This window comes from Takifugu flavidus, chromosome 16 (assembly GCF_003711565.1).
Source record: "Takifugu flavidus isolate HTHZ2018 chromosome 16, ASM371156v2, whole genome shotgun sequence".
Lineage (NCBI taxonomy): Eukaryota > Metazoa > Chordata > Actinopteri > Tetraodontiformes > Tetraodontidae > Takifugu > Takifugu flavidus.
In genome coordinates, this window is record NC_079535.1 from 11815085 (window position 1) to 11837225 (window position 22141).

Sequence of the window (22141 nt, forward strand, 5' to 3'; positions counted from 1 at the left end):
AACGCGCCAAATGCAATGAAACAACAATTAAAAAAGAAGAAGAAAAAGACCCGAAGGCGGCAGTAATGCAACTTGTCGGATGCCAACCAAAGAAGAAGAAAAAGAGAACGACGGGGTCGGTTTGGTTTTCTTCCGGTAGGGGGCGTAGTGCGTTGACAGCGGCGCTGTGTGAAAGGTGTAAACAGACAGGGCGATGTCACGTTTAATCTGCTGTTGGTGGTCTTTGTGCTGGAAATCAAGAATCCGGATAACATCTGACCAGTGTTCCTCTTTGTAAATTCCGAGTAAGTGACGCCCGTCTTATTCACGGGGTTATGCTTCCTGAATAACGCCGTTAGCTGCTGATGCTAGTCATCCCGGACTCCCTTCCAACGCAACGTCATTGGACGTGACCGGTTGTGTTGATGGTATTTCGATGCGTTCGGGATAAATGATGTCTGATAATCCCAACCAGGAATGTCGTGCATCGGGCTTCCTTACAGACATGGAGTCAGAAACCTTGAGATAATTGATGTAGTGCCTAACAGAATTCAGTGTAATTCCGGTTTTGAGCCCCAGTAAATGTTGTTGTTTGTCCAGTGTCACTTGTTTAGGTTTGTTTACAGCCCCCTGGCTTTAACCGCCACTCAGTTTTGAAGAAAATCAGTCAATCACCAGTGTTTTTTTTTGTTTAAACTATGAGAAGGTGCTTCTTTTGGTACCGGACTGTATTTTCATTGCTCCTGCTTGGGCCAAAGGAGTTTCTTCTCTTTTGGCCTCTGTGGTTGTCCAATAAATGTGATGTAAGAATTATTTGACTAACTTGCACAGCAACTTAGCAGTTTACACAAGGATGTGTAACTGTGCAAAGTTATAAAACTGTTCAAACAGGCCAAAAAGAAACCGAAAGCTAAACATTAGTTTGTAAACTTGTAACAAAAGGTTACAATGTTGTAATATATCAGGTTGGAAAATGTCTAGAATACTTATTATTTCATAGTTTCTACTAAATTACACCAATGTGGTGATGGCGTTTTATTTTATTCTGACATCTATCTACACCCACCAGACATTAGACTATGACCCCTGACAGTTGAAATAATTAACATTAATTATCTCTTCACCGTGACACATGCAATGTATCAGACAAAACGGAACATTTTCTACTCAGATTTGGTGTGTTAGAAGGTGAAAGAGTTTAACAAGGGCACAATTGACAACGTCCGATCAAACAGCTGAGCTACTGTAGTTAGTATAACACAATTTGTCGGGTATGCAGCTTTTGCCGAGGTCCCACGCTGACCCCTGTTCACCTTGAAAAGTGCCAACAGAAGCGCAGGTAGACTGGACCATCCGAGAAGGTCGAAACGTCTTTTACATCACGTGGGCGCACCGTGTGTCTGGTGAATGTGTGTGAAGGTTACTTTGATAGGTATCACCTACCTAAACACTGTTCTAGATCATGTGCCTCTTTTTATTGAATTTCCAATTTACTTTATCATCATTCAAACACAATACAGGTAAATGCATCATTAAGTGCACTAAATAAAATTATTCTCAAATTCATTTAATACCATCAAAAGGATCTGTGATCGGGCTCTTCTGTAAGCATTCAAATGCATCCTTAAATAAACGATGAGGGAAAAACCTCTATTGCACTTTTTAAAAATAAGTAAATATATTTCTCTGTGGAGGACGAACATAGCAGCAGAATACTGTAGAAATGTTATAAGGAGGTTAAGATGAAACGGTTGCAGAACCTGTTTGCTGGATTCCTCTGCAGTCAACAATAATCTCCAATATAATAGGAAACAATATTCCTGTCTAATGTGCTCTGCAAACAAGTCTATCTGTGCACCTTCAGGGGTCCAGTGGAGAACAATAGACTGGGCACCAAATGGGCACCAGCACAATATTAGGCAGACGTTCATAATGCCTGATTGGTAGATTTTTGGTAAAAGATTTGACAGCACATCTGATGACATTTGTGAGATTCTAAAATTCTCACAGCCTTGTCATTTGTCAGAAAATCTTTTTTTTTTTCTCAGATGGAGGTTCTGAACTGACTTTCCGGTCCACCTCAGCAGAACTATGGCAGCTCCGCTGACCCCAGCCTCCATCTTGAGAGAGTTCTGCCCACTCTACTACCTGCAGAATGCCATTCCATCCAAGGTATGAACCTTTTTACTCTACAAACTGGGGCTCTGAGGAGCAAAACTTGTTTCCATAGTAGGAGAAGAACAGAATATTGGCTTCATCACAGCCTGATTTTTAACTTCCTGAGCTCATTTTGATAGATGTCATCAGATTTGAGCTCTTGCTCGAAACCCAACATGGGGATAGTTGCCTCAAGTCCATGTGTGACACCTCCTGTCTGTCACTCACATTGGGAGTAAAGTTAGAAAAGCTGTTTTCTCCAGAACTGCCAGGGACGCCTGCTCACCTCCTTAGGCAACAGTGCCTCGGAGCAGATGCTGCAGATGTGCCAGCTGGTGAAGCTGAAAGCCTTTCTGGCCTCGTTCTCTGGGGAACCTCGAACTCTGAACTTCAATCCAGATCATTTTCATTGTCCTTTATCACGTGAAACTGACAGTTATTTAATATAATTCATGTAAATGTTTGTGATGATGATGCTGATGATGTTGGGGTTGTGTCCTGCAGGTCCAGCGTGGATTCCGATCTGTCCTGGTCTACCTTACTGCCCTGGACACCAGCTCTGACTTCCTGGCAGTAGGCAGCAGTATAGGGATGCTCTACCTCTATTGTCGCCGTCTGGCTCACATGAACAAGTACAGTTTAGAGGTCAGAGCTCTGGGTTTTTTTGTCTTGTTTGCTTTTTTGTTCACTGAGATTAGCCAGGCAGTGCTGCCTGCATATAAACACTATAAACCTATTAAGACTGAAAAGGAAAATGTATGAATATCCTTGAAAAATTCTCCCTCATGACTTCATCTTGAATCTTTCATTGTGTATGTGTAAAAAAAAAAAAACCCTTTTCATTAAATGTACCATGAAAAACAAACTATCTGGAAGCCACCGGCCTCCAGTCTCAAATCCTGTCGTCACCGTGTGTGTTTCCAGGGCAGAAGTGACGCCATCACAGCCGTGAAACTGCTCAGTTGTTTTGACGATCTGGTTGCCGTAGGAACAGCATCTGGACGAGTCGCCGTCTTCCAGCTGGTGTCTCCACTTCCTGGTCGAAACAAACAGGTGAGAAACTCAGTAGATAAGCGGGGGGAGACAAAGTCAGCTGCCGTGAGATCAAATGTTCTCTTTCTGTGTCTGCAGTTGCGACGTTTTGATGTTGTCGGCCTCCACAAGGGCTCCATCACATCTTTGACGTGGAGCACCAATGGGATGAAACTGTTCTCTGGAGACGATAAGGGACGTGTGGTTTTCTCATCGCTGGACCTGGACCAGGTGAGACCACTGGACACACGCATGCTTACCGATGGGTTAAGAAGAAGGTCAAGAAGATCTCACAGCCAGTGGTGTGTTTGTCTTCATGAGCAGGGTGTGTGTAACCCCATCTTGCTGTTGGAGGAGACTTCAGGTGTGGTTCAGATGGAGTACAGTCACCAGCTGCTGCTGGTGTCCACACAGCAACGATCACTGCTCTACTGCACTCAGAAAGAGGAGGTCCAGCAGTTGGGTACCAAACCTCGCAAGAGGTAAACATCTCCCAATAATGTCAAGCACGACGGCTCTAACACTCCATTTACACCAGTGTTCATCTAAACGGAGACTGAATTAGATATTCTGAGCTAAATGTCTCGGCTTGAGAAAACATCTCGTTGATTCGACCAGCCTGATTTGCTACCGTTGACTATGTCACTGCGTTTTATTGACTGTGGAATTTCATTGGCCTCTCTGGTTGTGTGAAGCAGTGGCAGGTTTGGAGCCTGTTTCCTGCCAGGTCTCTGTAAACAGAGCGACCTCGAGGTGTTTGCTGCCCGGCCTGGTCTTCGGTTGTGGAGGTCTAACGTCCAGGGACAGGTGGAAGACACCCATCTGTTGAAGTCACTCTTCAAGATGCAGGTAAATAGATGCAAAACCATTACAGACAAGCAGAACCGTCGATAAAAACAGAAAAATCTGTCAGATTAGATGTTTGTTTATTTATTTCTCCAAAATAAAGCCATGTGAATCAGAACAATGGAACACACACAGAAGTTTTTGTTAAATTTATCACCAAGTCACAGCAAATATAAGATATTGGTGCTTCACACTCATTAGACTTGTTGTTTAAATCCTTTTCCTCAAATAATTTGGAGTTTATTTGATGTCTTTCTCTGGGCTTAGATTCCTCATTTTGAGTTGTTTCCACATGCTGGTCCCGTCGGGGCGTACCGCCCGGCCGACCGACAGCTCGGACTGCTCCATTGTTTCCTCAATGCTGGATGGATTCTCAGCTGGAACGAATACAGTGTCTATGTCTTCGACTATCTTGAAGAGGTTAGTTTATGTGAGCGGCATTTATTACAGACAGCAAAATAAAATATAATCAAGATATTAACGGACCAATAAAATCGCAAAGACTCAAAAAAATACAACATCATATTAGAAAGAGGATAACTTTTGGAAAAGATGGTAAATTAAAGCCACCTTTGATGGGCAACCACAAACCTTTTTGGCCTTTTTTTATAATATGTGTAATTGATCTAAACAGTTTATCTACAATATTCTAGTCATTAGGTGTTTAACATTAAAGAGGAACATCAACACTAGTCTGATGCTCTTCAATCATTCAGGACTGATGTCGACCTGCTTTCTATCATCCTTTAGGACCTAAAGGATGATAGAAATGTTTCAAAGCATTGCCCTCACAGTCCTTTGTCAGTGTTGTATGTGTCAACTTGAGGGGCTTTATTGCCCACGCGTCCATAAGCAGCTCTCCAGCTGTGACACCAGCATCCTGAAGTGTTTGTTTTCACACATGAGACAAATATGGGTGCAGAACTGACAGTCTGGGCGTGTTACCGTGACTCTGAAATTACGAGAAGTTACATCATATCCCAAAATAGAAACAGGAGCAAGAAATAAAAGGCAGAAAAGCTGAAAAGTTCATGAGTTGCGTAACAGTTTAAGACATTGGGGTTCATACTGTAGAGCAAGGAAACACATTTCTAATGTTTTTGTTACATCTATTCATGACATTGAAGCCTCTCTTCATTACCTTTATGTGACCTGAATGAATGAGAACCTACAGGGACATATTACATCAGGCCTTAGTGGTAAATATATTCCTCATTTAAAAATAAGGAAACGTGAAGTTTTTTTTGTTTCTTTAATAACATAATTTTGTCATTTTATTTTGCTTTATTGAGAAATGTGGTCAGAACAAGTTTAATGTAAGATAATGATAAAGAAACGTCTCGTCTTCTTAATCGCTTTATCCCTTTCGGGGTCATGGGGAGGGTGCGCCATGGATGAAGGCAGGCCCCCCCCTGGGTGAGTCACCAGTTCATCACAGGTGATCTCTTGCTCCTGTTTCCTCTTTTTGTATTTCGAAGCTCTACTTAAAAACCCTTTTTCATTAAATAAGGTGCATTCTTGTAATTCTCCCCTTCAGATATTATTCATGTCTGCTAGTAAACAATCAATATCTACTTTTTCCTCTGTTTCTCTGAGGAGCAGGACAGAGATTTTAAAAGTGTAGTTTTGTATCTATTTCAAGTGGTTTCAGGGTGGTGGTGTCTGTGTGAGTGTTTCACATGTGACTGTTGCCCGAGTGAGTGTTGAATGAACACTGTCTCTGATGTGTTGTTTGAAGGTGATGATAGGAGCATTGGACAGTGGTGGAGACATCGTGTCAGTTTCATGTTGCGACAACGAGATCTTCATCCTGAAAGGAGACAGAGACATCATCCGGCTGTCCAACAGCCCCGAGGGGTTCATTAACTGTGGGTACTGCGGTGCTTCACCAATACCACCTCTTTTATTTTACAACTTATGCTACTGATTTTACTGCAGTGACAATGTGAGGATTTCAGCTCAAATACTGCTGCTAATGTAAAAAAAAAAAAAAAAAAGAACAAAATCTGCAGTAAAACCTTTTTGTACTTCTACTTCTATGACATAAATATCAAAACAGTGCCAGGTGTTGCACTGAGAATGTAGCCAGTTGTTTGAAATACTGCAAAGTTAAGCCTAAACTTACGTTATGTCTTGATTTTATACTTTAAAACAGGAAGACAGACAATGTTAGGAATGACTACGTACTGACTGACTGATGGACACAGTGTTTATTATTATTATCTACTATTATCAGTGTTTATTATCTGAATATATATTTTAAGCAGAAAGGCTCAGGTAACGGTACACATCCAAGCCTGGAATTGCTGCATTGGCCTTGTCCTGTGCAGAATTGTCTGAGATCGGTCCACATAAATTATTGATTCTAAGTAGTCAAACGTGTTTAATTTGTTTGTTGTCTGTGTGTCTCCTTTCACTGTTCCTCCCCCACATTTCCTCTTGAACTCAGTGATCTTCATTGCTCTCTAGTTTTCTTCCTGTACACATCTAAAATCTTCCTCAGTCTGTGTTTCAGAGTGGTTCCCCACCCACAATGCTGTCTTCTATTTGTTGAGGAGGGCCTTGTTGTTGGGGTAACAGTGCACCACTTCAATGCTGTTCTCCATGCTAATCACAGTGTCCCCAGAGTCAGTCAGTCTTCTCCAGTGCCTCCCTGGCCCCAGGAGACCTCGTCCTCACTGTTTGCACTGTGCCTGGCTGCTACTGATTGAAGTGTTTTATTTGAGACAAAACTACAGCTTCTCTGTCCTACACCTGTCTCTTCTACAGTGTCCGATCTGTCTCTGCGTCTCTCCTCACATTTGGCTACACCCACCATCACCCCATCGGCTGGACTAGTGGAAACTGCCCAGCCAATCAGAACTATGGCCATCAAACTTGAAGAAGGAGTCATGGAAGAGGAAGGAGAAGGATGTGAGAGGCTGAGCAAGGAGGAAGGAGTGGAGGAAGCAGAGGAGCAGTTGGAGGTGACCCATCTGCCCCTTTTCCAGGCGCTACGCAAGCAGGCTTTATTTAATGTCTACAAGCTTCATTTCATTTGTACAAGGGCATATCAGGGCCACACTGACCCAAACAAATAAGAAATGTGGAGATTTTTAAGAATACATTTGTAATATTAAAAAAATGCTTTCAAAAATTGCAATGACACAGTTACAATATTGTTAAATACAGTCATAACAGACATTTACTGCTGTTCTGGTATACAAATTGTACTTTGGTGTTGATTTTGTGATAATACATAAATATTTTTATATTATTTCAACTTTTTTGTATATTTGTGGGTTTTTTCTCATAATATTTCAACATTTGCCTGCATTTTTATTTTTAAATTAACTTTATGCAGACAATTTTGTGAAAAATTCAAGCATAATAAGCAAAATTATCAAACTAAAAGAGCAGGAGAGTTGCAGAGGATGGGGGACACCATGCTAGGAATAAATATTCCTGGAGATGTTGGTGGGAAAGGGCCGTCGGAGGGATTAACTCGTAAAGGTTATTCTTATTACTTATAAGCTTCAACATTCATATATTAATGTGAGATCCAGAAGTTGAAGGTCGCCAGGCGCATTCTGGAGATTTTTCTTTTACATTTGTAAAGCAGAACTTTCTTTTTAAGTCCTGTTGTCTGTTATTTTTAGGGTGTCCACATGGAGGAGACACTGTCCTCATCGGTTTCAAGCATGTGTGATCCTACTGACGTGACCACTCCCTACGAGGAGTCCTCAAGACACTACAGAAGCCCCCTGGGCCAAGAGGAGATTCAGCAGGAGCTGGTGGTGAAGGCCATTAAAGTGAAAAAGAGGACTAAGAGACAACAAGGCAAGCAGACATAAAGATGCTTAGCCGGGACCGACAGAATCCAGTGTTCCGATCTTGTCCTGGACTCAGGTCTAATGGGTGGTCTTCTCTCACAGTCAGCAGTGGAGGCAGTCGTCTTTCTGAGAGCAGCTTCTCAGACTCTGTATCTATAGACCAACCTGGCAGCTGTGGTGAAGAAGCAAGTGGAACTCATTTGAGTGACCAGGCCGTCCTTGTCTCTATGGAACTTCAAAACCAGGACTGTCAAGAAAATGATCAGGACCTACAGTCAAATGGGGGCGAGTATAGCAACGATGCAGATTCAGAGTAAGAAGCTTCATGCGTCGCCTGTGATTTTGCTTCAGCAGACGTCCTGACTGTCCATGTTTTTCTGTCCAAGGTCAAGTCGTCCAGAATCCCTGTTCTTTCAAAGTCTTGAAGAACAAAAGAAACCAAAACAGTCTTCAGATTCTAGTTTGGAGGTTGTTCCTGTAACTCCAGACGTGGATCTGCTGCTGCAGTGCAGCTTTTCCTACATGCATCAGGGTGAAGAAGGAGCCAGCCAGGAGCAGCAGCTGTGTGAGAAGCCAGAGGAGACCTTTCTGGACCCGACTGGACCAGAAGAGGACAAGGAAGAGGTGGGCTTCCTGACTTTATGTTCATCAGTGTGGCGGTTTGAATCACTGCCATTCAAAAAAAAAAAAAAAAAAAGCGGTAACCCAAGTCATTTTAAAATTAAATATAAGACAACAAGAATGGAATTCACAACAAGCACCATAACTCATTTATATTATCAATAAAGTAAAAATTATATTGCTTGAAAAATAAACTTGTTTAGTTAGTGTTTAGATGATGCTTCTCCTCTCATACAGGAAGTTCTAAACTAACTGGTGGGAATTCCACAGTTATATGGACAATTCTGGTTTAGTAAAGCAGCACAGTACATTAAACCCACCACTTTCAGAACTGAAGAAGCCCCTTTGAGAAGAGGTGAAATGTCTTCAACACCCTGGCTACTTCAAACTAAATCCCACTCGATCCCACGAACCGCTAATTTTCCTCGCTTATTTTGACATTTTATTGCCTGCAAAGAATGTTGCAATATTAAACCATCAAATCTCTCTAGACTCATGATCACTACAGGATTTATATTCAGTGGTTTAGGCTCACAAAGATGTGCCCAGTGGTCGTTTAAACAATTGCTTGTCTCTGTGACCAGGTTGGTGATGCAGCTCCGCCTGCAGCTGTGGTGGATCAGATGTATTACTCTGCTGTGTCCAGTCTGGGCAGAAAAGACAGTGTGTCCAGTGATGAAGACGGAGACATTTACCGTCAAACTGGGAGGGACGTCCGCAACTGTGCCCCTAATAAGACAGACAAGACAGGGGACAGACAGATGTCCCTGGATGAGCTGAACAGAGGCCTTCACAAACCTGACCAGGTAGGAATTCAGCATCATTTTCAAAAAGTGTGAATTACACATGAACAAAATCCTGTGACTGTGACTTGACTGTGAAGAGCAGATGATCTTAAAATTCTCAAAGGCTCTGCTCAAAAAGCAGAATAGAGTTTAAAGGGTCAAAGTGTACAGAAGGCAGCAGGATACAGTTTAAGCTGTTGCTTTAACAGAGAAAGTGTTCACTTTTGGCAATATGCCAGAGATTATTTGAAGATCTTTAATCCCACAAGTGTTTAAAGTAATTAGTTGGAGAACTAATACAGTGTATTTGCACCCCTTTCACCCCTCCTGCACACAAGACAATTAAGATTTTTGTGTCTCTGTGTAGTTGGCAGAAAGCTGGATGGGATACTCGGGACCAGGATGTGGAATCCTGAACCTGCAGGTGACTGAGAGGTAAGTCACTGCTTAGAACAACAGGAATAAAAAGAACATATTCACCTGTAGATATCCTTCATTTCTGGGTGTGTCCCAGGCCGGAGTGAGCATGCAGGCCCCCATCAGGGGGGGGGGGGCTGATTGAGACGTCACGCTGGCTGTTAGTGGGACTAAATGTGAGACCGGAGACGTCGTTAAAACTGTCAGCTGAAATCAGCAGGTTTTAAGCAAAACCTGGCAAAACCAGGTCTAAATATTATAGAAGACAAGATGAAGCTGTTACAATTACAGGCCAATATTCACGTTCTTTTCACCTTTGGCACTGGGTAGTTGTGTTTCCATGGAAAACCAGTTACAGTATTGATGAGGAATGGTGTAAAAATATTCAGAGTAGCTGAAAAAGCTGAAAGGATATTTGCCAGGGGTGTTGCTGGTATCTGACAGGCTCCGTGTGTTTCAGACATGTGTGGTGCCTGGACTTTAAGGGTGGACTCTTCTGTAGTACTTTGCCTGACACTGGACTTTCCTGGCAGCGCTTTGACAACAGCGTCCACCAAGTGGCTGTATCGCCGTCCGGTAAGGTGTCGATATCAGACCACGTAAATGCTCCGTTTTCAGTTTAGATGCTAAACCATCAACTCTAGTTTATCTTTCAATGCTCTGTGTTACTTTCTTTCACAATAAACCCACAAAAACAATAATCTAGTGAACGTCACCTCCGGACAGATCCACTTGCTGTTCGTTAATGTATATAATTTCTAAAGTAGATTCTGTGCTGAAGATGTGCACGTGCACCAGTCGGATGCTAACGGATGCAACTCCAACAGGTAATTTGCTGTGGAAAGTAGAGCAGAAGAGTATGACGGCGTTCGCTTGTGCTAAAGTGTCGGTGAAAGGAAAGCGCCACTGGTACAAAACAGTGGAGGAAACAGCGTTCGTAGCTCTGAGTGACGACTCTGCCTGGATCATCAGGACCAACGGAGACCTGTACCTGCAGACTGGTAACTGCCCTGTCCAATATGAGGACCATTTCCTGTGAGCCAGACAACACAAACGGAGCAGAGGTTTCTAAAAGAATGCAAATCTAAATTTTGAGCTTTGTCCAGCGGAGAGAGTCCCAGTTCTTATCCTAAAGACGGTACTGAGTCAGAAATGAATGAATGTAATGTAGGACCAGTTCAGTTGATTTAAAATCAAACACTCGGCAGATTACCACAGACCCAGAACACCACAGACCCAGAACACCACAGACCCAGAACACCACAGACCCAGGACACCACAGACCCAGATTACCACAGACCCAGAACACCAGAGACCCAGAACACCACAGACCCAGAACACCACAGACCCAGAACACCACAGACCCAGAACCACAACTGTTTCCACGATGACGCGTCTTGTCTGTCCGTGTCCATCAGGTCTAAGTTTGGACCGGCCGTGCGCTCGCTCTGTGAAGGTGGATTGTCAGTGTGTGTTCAGCCAGGTGTGCGTGAGAGGGGGCGTGGTCTGGGCTCTGAGCGAGCACAAATCGCTGTTCTACAGAGAAGGTGTGAACAGCTACTGCAGCGAAGGCGACAGCTGGAAGTACGACACCATCAGGTACTACGACTAGTACTGCTACTACTGGAGACCTCTTTATATGTGAGTTGAAGGACGGGTCCTTGTTGTCCTGTCCTGTTGTGCTCAACTACATGAACTATGACAGCAACCCCCTTGGGTTCTGTTGTTTGTGTTGACACTGATAAGATATGGGGTTAACAGTACTCAGCATGAGATGTCATCAGATCACTGTTTTAACCTGTTTTTTAACCTTTGTTTATCCGAGTAAAACGTTTGACAACAAGTTCTCATTTAAAAACACGACTTGGCAGCAAAAACTGCACGAATCAACGTACCGTTAACTGTTGTTGAGTGATTCTCAGAGTAAGTAAATATGTGTTGTTACAGTGAGGCCCAAGGTCTGGACTTAATGTGCGTTGCCCTCGGAGACGGGGGCACCGGCTGGGCTTTGGATTCGAGCGGCAGCCTGTGGTTCCGAACCGGTGTGTGTTGCTCTCAGCCGCAGGGTGAAGACGATCACTGGTGGCAGGTACAAAGATCCTCGGTTTGATTTCAGGGGTTTTGGTCTGGTTTGGTGTCGGCTTAACAACAAAAATAATAATAACTTGTGATGCTTTCATCTGGATCTCGGCGCTACAGGAACACATTTTGGACGTAATTATAAAGAATGTGTAAAGAGTGCATTGTCCTTCCCCCTCAGATCAGTATTTCAGACTACGTGGTCTTTGACCAGTGTAGTCTGTTCCAGACGCTCCTGCAGGCCACCCAGAGCGTTGCCACGGTAACCAGGGCACCAGTGGAACGCGTGGTGGCCTTCCTGTCACAGTACACACAGTGTCAGCCCAGTTTGGTCAGTGCCAACTCGAATGGGGTGTGGGTCGCCTCGGGACGGAACCAGCTGCACCTGGCCCGTGGCAGTCTCGTGGGTCAGTAAGGAGTCCAGAACTATTGTGCTGCGCACTGCAGGCTTGCGCGCTTTGATTCTCTTCTGTGTCTCCAGGAACTTTCTGGCAGAATGTTGTTCCGAGAGGAACGGTCTCAGCCACCAAGTGGACTTTCATCACATCATCAGCCGTGCCTCACAGAGAAGGTGACGTACCAGAACACCTCACGCATCCGCCCACTATGTACCTTTCACCTGATCCTCATACCTGTGGCACCTGTGCAGGCTCCTTCCTGTGGTTGGCTCAGAGCAGGAAAGATCTCTTCTGTGTGTGGGACCAGGATGGACAACTTCGACCTTCTTCTGTCCCCCTACCTCCTGACGTAAAAACCCATTTCTCCAGTTCTGGTTTTGCTGGATATTCATTGATGAGCTTCCTGTGAGTTCTGCTGATTTCCGTCATTTCCGTGTCCCCTGTAGATGGAGCTGACCCAACTGGCTGCCTGCTTTGATGCTCTGTGGGGTTTGGATACTCACGGCAGAGTCAATATTCGGACGCTGTCTCCATCCTGTCCCTTTGGACTTCACTGGACCCCCCTGGACCTCAGCCAGCTCGGTATGTTCCTGAGTCATAAGATGAGAAGAGACTGAGAGAAATCATTATTTTTGCGAGGGTTTGATGAACGACTCAATGGTCCTCTCAAACTGGACTGTTTGGCATCAGAACTTCCATCACAGGAGCAGCCAGGGTTAATAGTTCATTCTAGTCATGCTTTTTGCTTACAGACCCTTTAGAATCACTTTGATCTATGGTTCTGTGTTTATGTAATCCATTTATGTAATCTTCCCATAGTCCCAAGCTGTGTTTCAGTCATAAACACATAACATAAATAGGTCCTATGTTTAGATAGGAGAGGTTGAGACTGTATGAGCATGTGTGTGATTAGGTAACCTACTGGTGGTCCATTCCATTTTTAGTTGCTCTGCCCTCTTACTCACATGACTGGTGGCTGGTCTCTAGTTTCTCTTGGTCTGTCCTGTCTGTCTTTTACGTAACACACAATCTCTGCACAGAAATCCAATGTTGGGACTCAAACCCGCGACCTTCTTAGTACGGCTAACTACCACGCCGCCATTCTGCCTGTGCAGTATGTTCTCTTCTGGTCTGTGGTCGCATCATGTTATAAAGCAACTCGGAAACATATTTTTGTGGAGTTTGATCTAGTGAAGAACATGTTAGAAGGACAGAAGAAGAGTAGGAGACCAGCAAACCATTGTAAGATACGTTCAAGCATTTCAGCAGATGAAGAAGCCTTCAGGGGCAGTCGGACATTCCCCCTCTCTGAAACATGAGGCTGTTTTCTCAAAACAGACTGTCCTGGATTCTACTCTGTACCAAGAATGTCACCTGATCCAGCTGAAGATGCAGGGTTACACCGTGACCCAAGTGGAACACAACGTTTGTGCTTGACAACCTGAACTTAGAGCTGAGCGATATCACCAACATTGATGTTGTTGTTGTCAATCTTTGCTTTTGGTATCAGTTTCCATGTGTGTTGTTACTAGAAAGCACCTTTTGCATCCTTTGATGATGTGGACAGCAGCCGAGGTACTTCAACAGTCATCACCTTTAAATTCACCTCTAGCTGCTCTTTTCCACTTTTCCATGTCAAAAGATCTGAACTAGATCTTTGACCCTCAACTGTAAAGTCCTCAGTAGATTGAACCAGCATTCCGGGTGCTTTGGGTTCAGGTCTGAGACTTTCACGTCATTAAAACAATAGAAGAGATTCACTAATTCTGCTATCAGGCTTTTGAAACCGATACAGAACTTAACTGGGAACCAGTGGAGCTTCAGCACAGGACCCGACAGAGACGGCTGATTTAGTGCCAGTGCACAAGACTTATGTTTGAGTTGCCATGGTGACCGAAGCAGGTTGAGAGAGAGACCACTGACCTGGAACCCTACTTTTACTTTGATCTTTATTACATTTAATAAGAAAAATCTTCTTAGGAAGCTTCCTGAGCCGATTGATGAACCTTTCTAGGGGTTTTCCATGTGGTTCTGGAGGTTCACGTTCATGTTCAGCTCATGTTTCATCCCTTCACTTAAAGGGAACGTTCGTCTGGTCAGTGTGAGCTGCGGCAGTCAAAATGTCTGGGCCGTGGACCATCGAGGAATCGTTTATTTTAGGGTCGGAACCCAACCTCTGAACCCAAGTATGATGCTGCCAGCCTGGATCCACATAGAGCCACCAGCACAGGTAAGACACGCCGCATGTCCAGATGGAAGCAGCGCCGTCCTCTTCTGTCCTGCTGACCGTGACCTGGTGTCTGCAGCCAGTGGGAGTGCAGCTCGTCAGTATTCAGACCAGCCCTAACGACCACTTCCTGTGGGCCATCGACAACAGAGGAACCGTCTTTGTGAGAACTGGACTCTGTGAAGAGATGCCCGTGGGAACTGGTTGGGAAATGGTTCCAGGTACGTGCCCGTGGGTCCGATCACCCCTGCCGTTGTGACGGGGTGGTTGTTGACGGCCTGCTGTGCGATGTGTGTATTTCAGGATTAGCGGTCAGTCAGCTGGTCATCAGCTCGTGGACGGTTTGGGTTCGCTGCATGAACGGAGATCTGGCGCGACGTTACGGCGTCACCGACAGAAACCCGGCGGGAGATTACTGGAAGAAGATTCCCGGACAGGCCAACTGTTTAACTGGTGAGGCAGAATCGCCACCTGGACCCGGTCGGCGGGGGCTTTGACGGCTGTGTCTTCCTCCGTGTCTCCGCAGTGACTCCTGAGGACGAGCTGTGGGCTGTGACCGTGTCTGGCGGGTTATCGCGGCGCCTGACGAAGGTCCTCCACCAGACGTGTAGAAGCGCCCAGGCAGGCTCCTCCCTCAGCGGGGATGATGAAGAATGGGAACTGATCTAGTTTACAGATGTGTTGACCAACGGACCGGAGGTGGTCAGTGTGAGGACTGTAAAGGTGCAACATTAGTGCACAGAGGGAGTTCTGGGGGGGGGGGGGGGGGGGGGGGGGGGGTAGCCTTGTTTAATGGGAAGCACTTTAAGAGAGAACCCAGCTAAATTGTTTGTATGGGTTGATTCTCTGTCCTGTTTGAAGTAACTCAGACTGATCCAGTTTAGCTTTCTGTGGTCAGGTTGAAACTGCACTGGCTGCTTCTGAAATGGTTCTTTTCTTTTTATTTCTACCTTTTTCCAATCATTATGCTACTAAAGGGAATTTTTTAATTCAGACTGGCTGACACCAGTTCAATTGCTCACACTGTAGTTGCAAACCACTGTAATTTTGTTGCTTTATTTCCAGTGTTGCGAAAGCTACTAATTTTGGCTCAGTCTGGATCCACCTAGATTGAACTGGCTCTTTATTGTGTGTAAATAAACCAGATGTTTTGGGATTAAGGCTCAATTAGAAACACTGGACTAACTATGGGGCCATACTGGACCTCAGTAGGAGTTCCACTGACCTACCTGCTGCGGTCTTGCTGTCTCATTCCTCCTGTAACCTGTAATACCAGAGCAGATATAAGCGCGGTGGCTACGTGCATACACACATGCATAATTATCCACTAAAATATAATAAAAAGGGACAAATTTGAACTGTTTCTTAGAGTTCAGACTGTAATGTTCATAAGCCAAGTCGGAAGGAATAAACAAATGACCTCTGTTGTAAATCCAGTCATGTTTGTAGTCCAATGAAAGGAGAGAGGCGACTGAAACGATGATGGACTACAATACCCAGCTGGCATACGATTACAATGAGTTTCTTTTTTAGTTGAAAAAATTGAGGGTTCAAAGGATGAAATAAATAAACAGGCTTAAACACAGGTTACTAATCAGGTTTTTGATCAGAACATTTATTGACTTGTGTGTTTAGTTCCCTGCATGAACAAACCTCTGCTAACATGATTGATCTGTGATCAATAAAGAGACATTTTTCACAAACGAATGATTCCAGGTCTCCCTGTGACTTCCTGCCATGCGTCGGTCGACGCCATTGTCCCGAAAAAGGAGGCCACCGTGTCCTCACGTCCTTCGCAAGTAAAGAGGAAACCGAAAGATCCTGAACACACGTCGGCGCGTCAAAAGGAAATGACTTGCGAGTGACCTTTGACCCGACCTCTGGACGCCCGTGCATCCAGCTGTCTTAGAAAGTGCCACTGGTCAAAGTACCTTTGAGCAAACTAGGAACCTCCAGCTACATTTTCAGTCTGTGAAGGTGTTCCGTTAGTGTCTGGAAGACGACAGCCGTGCGCTCTTGATGTTTTGAAGACAAATAAAAGTACATCACAACCAATGACCGACTGATTTCCTGCATTTTAATTTGTGTCATAGTTCCATGCACGTGTTCACGCACATCGGGACGGATCTGATCAATGTGATCAATATTTTGCCAGGTTTTTCCTCCTTATTGCATTTATTTACATTTATTTACATCTGTCGTACGCGGGCCCCGGCGCGGTTGCCACGGTGACGGCTGCTAGCTGTACTGCTGCAGGAAATCCGGCAGAGTGGCGATCTGTTGCGGGCCGGTCTGGGCCAAACACCTGAGCGCCTGCAGCAGCAGGGGGGGCGGGGTCAGCCCGCACAGCCAGTTGAACACTTCATTTCCCAGCAGGCTTTGCCAGCGCTTGGGCTCCTCTTGCAGGCTGTGCTGGGTCAGCAGCTTAGGCACAAAGAGCAGAAGGAGGTCAAGGCACCTCTGGGCACTACGCCGCTCACTCACGTCAGACGTGAACAGGCGCTCCAGGGCCGAATCCAGGCCCTCCGGTCGAGCCCCGTGCACCAGCAGCAGCCTGAGGCACTCGGGCCGGGACAGCTGCACGGCCACTTGCACCGGCGTCTTCCCCGCGTCGGCCGCGTGCGAACAGCCGCTGTGGCCGTCCAGGAAACGCCGCCTCTCGCTCTGGGCGCCGCATTCCTTCAGAGCATCCATCATCATCCCGAGGATGGAGACGCGCTCGTAGCGCACCGCCGTGGTCAGAAGCGAGGAGCCGCCTCCGCGGCAACAGCGGAAGCTGCAGTGGGGCTCGTTCAGGGCGCCGATCGAGTACCTGCCCAGCAGGTAGCGCGCGTAGTCCTGGTGGTCGTGAATAAGAGCATAGAGCAGAGCTTCGGATGGCAAGAAGGGGCGCGGGCACCCGCCATCCCAGCACAACACTTCCATCCTGCGCAGGTCTTCCAGAGTCCAGACTGGGAGCCGATCCCGCACCGCGATGTAGAAGGAAAACGCCGTCCGCTCGCACTGGCGCTCAGATGGAGACCAGGATCGATGGCCTACGTCAGAGGACAGGAGCCATGGCATGGTTGTGGGGTCAGAGGTCACGCTGAGAAGGGGGTCCTTGTTCCGGGTTTTCCAACTGGTTCGGGTCCTGCGTTTGAGCGCAGCGGTTTTAAGCGGGTTTGTTCCTCCCTTTTATACCCTCAGCTGCTCCAGTCAGTTGCTGCTTCGGTTCCGCTCCATGTGTGGACGTTTGTTTGTGGGGGGGCGGGCCGGATCGAGTGTCTCACATAGTGAACATTCCGCCTGTGTAAAGTTCAGCCAGTCACACTCTTGATTAGTCCTGATAGGCGACATGATCGGACTAAGTGTCAGCTTTGATTGTCTTTGTGTTGGGTTTTTTTTTTTTTTTACTGAGTGTCCCCCCAAACACACACACACACACACACACACACACACACACAAACCAATCAACAACAATCACGTCGAACCAAGTCTAGATCAAGTCTGGATCATGGATAATTCAGTATAAATCATCTGTTACAATTAATTCCGACCAATATGAATGTTTACGGCTGTTCTTTACGGAGGAGCCTAACGTGACGCGTGTGGTCACATTCGGTATTTAACCGATTTCTCCAGCCTGGATCGGTTTTGTCCGTCTTCGGTCGTGGCTCAGCTATAGTTCTGCCGCTTGTTTCGGAACTTTCCTCCCCCGACTCATCGTCGGAAGACTGTCGGCTTTTTCTGTTCGCTCCGCAACGAAACTTCCTGCTGCTCACTCGCTCGATCACTCAGCTTAGCTTCGAGGCTACGTAGCCTGCCGGACAGCAGAGAATATCCCGGTTGGCGTTAGCACGGCCCGGCTCCGTCCTTGTCATGCCAGCGATGCTGGACAGAAATTCGGAGGCTCCTGCCAAGCGCCGGGGCCGAGGACCGACCGGCGGTGGCCAGGGGGCTTCAGCGCAGCTCGGGACTAAGAGTCCGTCCGGTAATGGAGGCAGCTACTGGGAAGAAGGAAGTTCAGGCTTGAGCAGCGATGATGAGCATGGTGAGTAGCCTCGGTCACTGGTACCGCCGTTTACTGGTTCTGTTCCAGAGTGTTTCCGACTACATTTGTCATCTGTGTGTGCACGCAGGTGATGGAGGGATGCGGGTCGGGCCGCAGTATCAGGCCGTGGTTCCAGATTTCGACCCGGGTGAGAATTGATGAAAAACGCGTTCTTTAGCATGAAAGCGAGGTGGTAGCCTCGAACAACAGGAGTGCTCCGTAGGAGCCTTGTTAGAGCAGGTTTCTAAACAGATTCCACTACTTACGTTTTAGCAGGCTGCATCAAAGTCTCAAGTCAGACCCGAGTAATATTCTTTTTACTAAGCAGCATTAAGTAGTTAGCTGGAGTGGTTCGACCCCAAAGGATCTTCTTTATGTCATTAAAATGCATCTATTCTAAAGCTTTAAAGAGACTCTACCAGGTCTTCTTAAAACAAGCTATATAAATAAAAGATGGATGCTCTGCTCTCAGAGGGCTGGTTTACTGGTGGTTATCAGTAGAATGGGAACTGTGGCAGCAGGACCTGGAGGACGACTCCCTGTCTGCTGTCAGTTGAAGCTGAAAACCTGCGAGAACCCTCTGGACTTTGGGTGTTTTTTTGTAGATAAAGAATTTTAAAGAGAATGCTTTGGTGTGGTACAAAATAAACTCTGTGTGTGTGTGTGCTTGTGCGCGTGTGTGTAGAGGAAGCCCAGGCGGCTCAGCTCAGAGAGAACCTCGGCATGTTGGTTTGGATTCCCAGCGACCTTCTGAACCAGACTCAGCGTAAGAATCGACAGATTTGGATGAGCTGATTTCAGCCGCCGTCTCATTTTCAACTCTTCTTCTCTTCCAGTGGACGAGTACGTTTCCGTTGCCAAAGAAAAACACGGATACAACATGGAGCAGGTAGTGTCTGTCTGACTGCTTGTCTGTGCCTCGCCGGCGTCTCTTTATTGAGACGTGGGAGTGGTTGATGGTTAACATGGTCAAGAGGATGCGTGTAGCTTACTGGGCTTCCGTTTCTGGAGGCGCTCAGGCTGTCGGTCATTTGGTTTTGAATGCGGTTTGGGGGGGGGGGGGTCCACCCTCCACCATTGTACACTTTATTGAGGTTGAGCTATAATTGGCTGTAGTTGAGGGTGCAGCTAGTTTCATAAGTGTTGCTGGCTTTGCTGTCTGAAACCAAATTATTTTCAAAAACTTTTCTTCAGGAAAAAAATAAAAAGCTGGAGGAAGATGGATGCAGGGTTGTAAACATGTATGAGTAAATAAATTACACATGCACACGGATAACCAACCTACGGCCAGTGCAAAGCTCCTGTTGCATTCATTAGTTATTTATGCTGTTTTATGCTGCATTCAGGGCAGCGACTGCTTTGGGGTAAAAACTGTTTTTAAGGCTCTTAGTCCTTGATTTAAGTGACCTGTATCTTCTACCTGATGGCGGCTGCGTGAAATGATGCTCTTGAAAGCTAAGCTAACGCGTTGCTCGTGTAGCTCCTCCTGAACCGCTCGTCTTGGTCTTCAGGCTCTGGGGATGCTCTTCTGGCACAAACACAATATCAACAAGTCTCTGGCCGACCTCCCAAACTTCACGCCGTTTCCAGACGAGTGGACCGTGGAGGACAAGGTTCTGTTCGAACAGGCCTTCAGCTTCCACGGGAAGAGTTTCCACCGTATCCAGCAAATGGTCGAGTCCCAGTCAAACCACTGCACTTTACCAGTCCGACTGGTCAGACGCCGTCTAAAACCTTTTTTTTTGTATTTGCTGCAGCTCCCGGATAAAACAATGGCCAGCCTGGTTCGTTTTTACTACTCGTGGAAGAAAAGCCGCAGCAAGACGAGTCTGATGGACAGACAGACGCGGAAACACAAGAGAGAGCGAGACAGGTGACGCCCGAGTTGTCCTCGGCTTTCACCGGGCGCCGCCAGAGCTAACGTGACGGTTGATGTTTCAGTGACGAGGACGCGGACGAAGTCGCCCCCCCCAGTGATTCTGAATGTGAACAACAGAAAGAGGACAGAAAAGAGGTGAGAGAGACGCGCGGGACGCTCGTTTGTCACCGGAGAGCGACGGCGCACCAATTCCAGTCTGACCTTTCTTTCAGGTCAGTTCGGGAGCGACAAGGTCAGAGGTCAGAGCAGCTACAGGGCTGAAGGTGAGACCAAGTGACCCGTCTGCCTGTCGGTAACCTATTAGGCCACCGGTAACCGGTTTGTCTGTCTACCACAGACGGGCAGTCGGTGGTCTCAGCGGCTGAAGAAACGTCCTCCCAGAGGAATGTTCCTCAACTACGTTGATGTCGTATCGTTGACGACTTCGCCTCCCCAGGGGGTTGTGAAGCAACTGGACAGTCAACTGATCTCCATCAAGAGACAGGTGAGCAGCTTCTCGCCCGGCGGTGTGTCCGCCGACCCCCCCCCCCCCCGACCGGCTGATCACCTGTGTTCTGTTCCCCAGATTCAGTCCATCAAACAGTCCAACAGTTTACTGAAGGAGAAAATCAATTCGGGAGTGGATGAGTTCAGGCAACCAGAGGTAACTAACGCAACGTCACACGACACACAGCAACAGACGGGTGTCTGTAGAAGAGCGTGGGGTGACTGCAGTGAGAAATTCCCGCAGGTTGAAGCTGTATTTTCAGTTCTTATTTGATGCTGGACAACCGGCCCGAGACAATTAGGGTGGGGTGTCAACTTTGACCTCCCATCAGGGGTGGAGGTCCACATGGCCGTGATGCGTCGGTGGCGTGGGATGAGCAGCCCAGGCGTCGGTGTTGCCTTGTTGCTGGATGTGTGTCAGTACTGTTGCTGTGGTTGTTGATCCTGAGTCTCATCTTTCAGGCTGCTCAGAAGATTAACAACCGTTGGACAACAGACGAGCAGCTTCTTGCTGTCCAAGGTAGCGCCTGTTCTTCCTCTCGTTTGTTCTTAGTCGCTGATTTAAAAACTGATGTGGTCACGTTTGGTCTCAGCCATCAGGAAGTATGGGCGGGACTTCCAGGCCATCTCCGATGTAATTGGTAACAAGTCTGTGGTTCAGGTGAAGAACTTCCTGATAAACTACAGACGCAGGTTCAACCTGGATGAGATCCTGCAGGAGTGGGAGGCAGAACATGGCGGGGCGCCAGAGGGGAGTTGCGGGGCGGAGGAAGACAAGGTAGAGGAGAAGGAGGTATTTCAGGCTAAAGAGGAGGATCAGAAAAGGGTGAGAAGCCGTCAAATCAATTCTGAAATGTGTTCGATACATTGGTCACGGTTGCTCTTCACTGAAAATGTGTTCTACTGCAGGACCTGCCCTCATTGGTGGACTCCCACAAGCCAAACACATCATGAAAGCAGATGATCTGACTAAATCACCTAGTTTCATTGCCTCTGTTGAATAATGTTCATTTTTATCACTTTATCACTTAGTATATTGGCCTTGTGTTGATTTTACCCGTGTAAATGTAATTGTTTTGGGGGTTTTTTATATACTCAGTTTATTTGTGTTTTCAGGTATAATTTAGGGTGTTTTAGTAAAACGAAATATAACAATAAATCAGTCAAACTGTGTGGCGTGTTTTTGATGGCAGAAAGATGACAGAAGTGAGTCCAATAACCACAATAAAGTACCCGTTTTTTTCTAATAATTTGATACCGTCAGATGATCCGGTAAACCTACACCAGCTTTTTAAAAGCAATTAGGCAAAAATGAAAAAAATTTAGAGTTTCAGTTTCAGAGCAGATCTTGCAATACTAAATACATAACTGTAAACAGCGCCCTCTGCTGGTT

At 46.3% G+C, this 22141-nt stretch overlaps 3 protein-coding genes across 3 annotated transcripts; 2 read left to right on the forward strand and 1 right to left on the reverse strand.

Annotated features, from left to right (window-relative positions):
• The first annotated feature begins 106 nt into the window (after positions 1 to 106).
• On the forward strand, positions 107 to 16060 carry tecpr2 (tectonin beta-propeller repeat containing 2). The gene is made up of 27 exons (XM_057059392.1): positions 107 to 284; positions 2028 to 2151; positions 2641 to 2781; positions 3061 to 3189; positions 3268 to 3399; positions 3493 to 3650; positions 3864 to 4017; positions 4282 to 4434; positions 5753 to 5882; positions 6784 to 6980; positions 7653 to 7833; positions 7929 to 8139; positions 8213 to 8450; positions 9032 to 9253; positions 9600 to 9667; positions 10110 to 10225; positions 10477 to 10650; positions 11068 to 11248; positions 11597 to 11738; positions 11910 to 12135; positions 12210 to 12299; positions 12378 to 12475; positions 12573 to 12708; positions 14208 to 14356; positions 14433 to 14574; positions 14657 to 14806; positions 14880 to 16060. The coding sequence occupies exons 2-27, from the start codon at positions 2071 to 2073 to the stop codon at positions 15020 to 15022; spliced, it is 3942 nt and encodes a 1313-aa protein (XP_056915372.1). The 5' UTR covers positions 107 to 284; positions 2028 to 2070; the 3' UTR covers positions 15023 to 16060.
• On the reverse strand, positions 15948 to 17737 carry ankrd9 (ankyrin repeat domain 9). The gene has a single exon (XM_057059406.1). It carries the CDS (start codon positions 17414 to 17416, stop codon positions 16592 to 16594), a length of 825 nt encoding a protein of 274 aa, XP_056915386.1. The 5' UTR covers positions 17417 to 17737; the 3' UTR covers positions 15948 to 16591.
• Positions 17738 to 17941: 204 nt separating this feature from the next.
• On the forward strand, positions 17942 to 21920 carry rcor1 (REST corepressor 1). The gene is made up of 13 exons (XM_057059405.1): positions 17942 to 18383; positions 18472 to 18531; positions 19069 to 19149; positions 19220 to 19272; positions 19895 to 20056; positions 20141 to 20256; positions 20325 to 20397; positions 20475 to 20525; positions 20600 to 20746; positions 20828 to 20905; positions 21211 to 21268; positions 21342 to 21574; positions 21658 to 21920. The coding sequence occupies exons 1-13, from the start codon at positions 18212 to 18214 to the stop codon at positions 21700 to 21702; spliced, it is 1329 nt and encodes a 442-aa protein (XP_056915385.1). The 5' UTR covers positions 17942 to 18211; the 3' UTR covers positions 21703 to 21920.
• Positions 21921 to 22141: the final 221 nt, after the last annotated feature.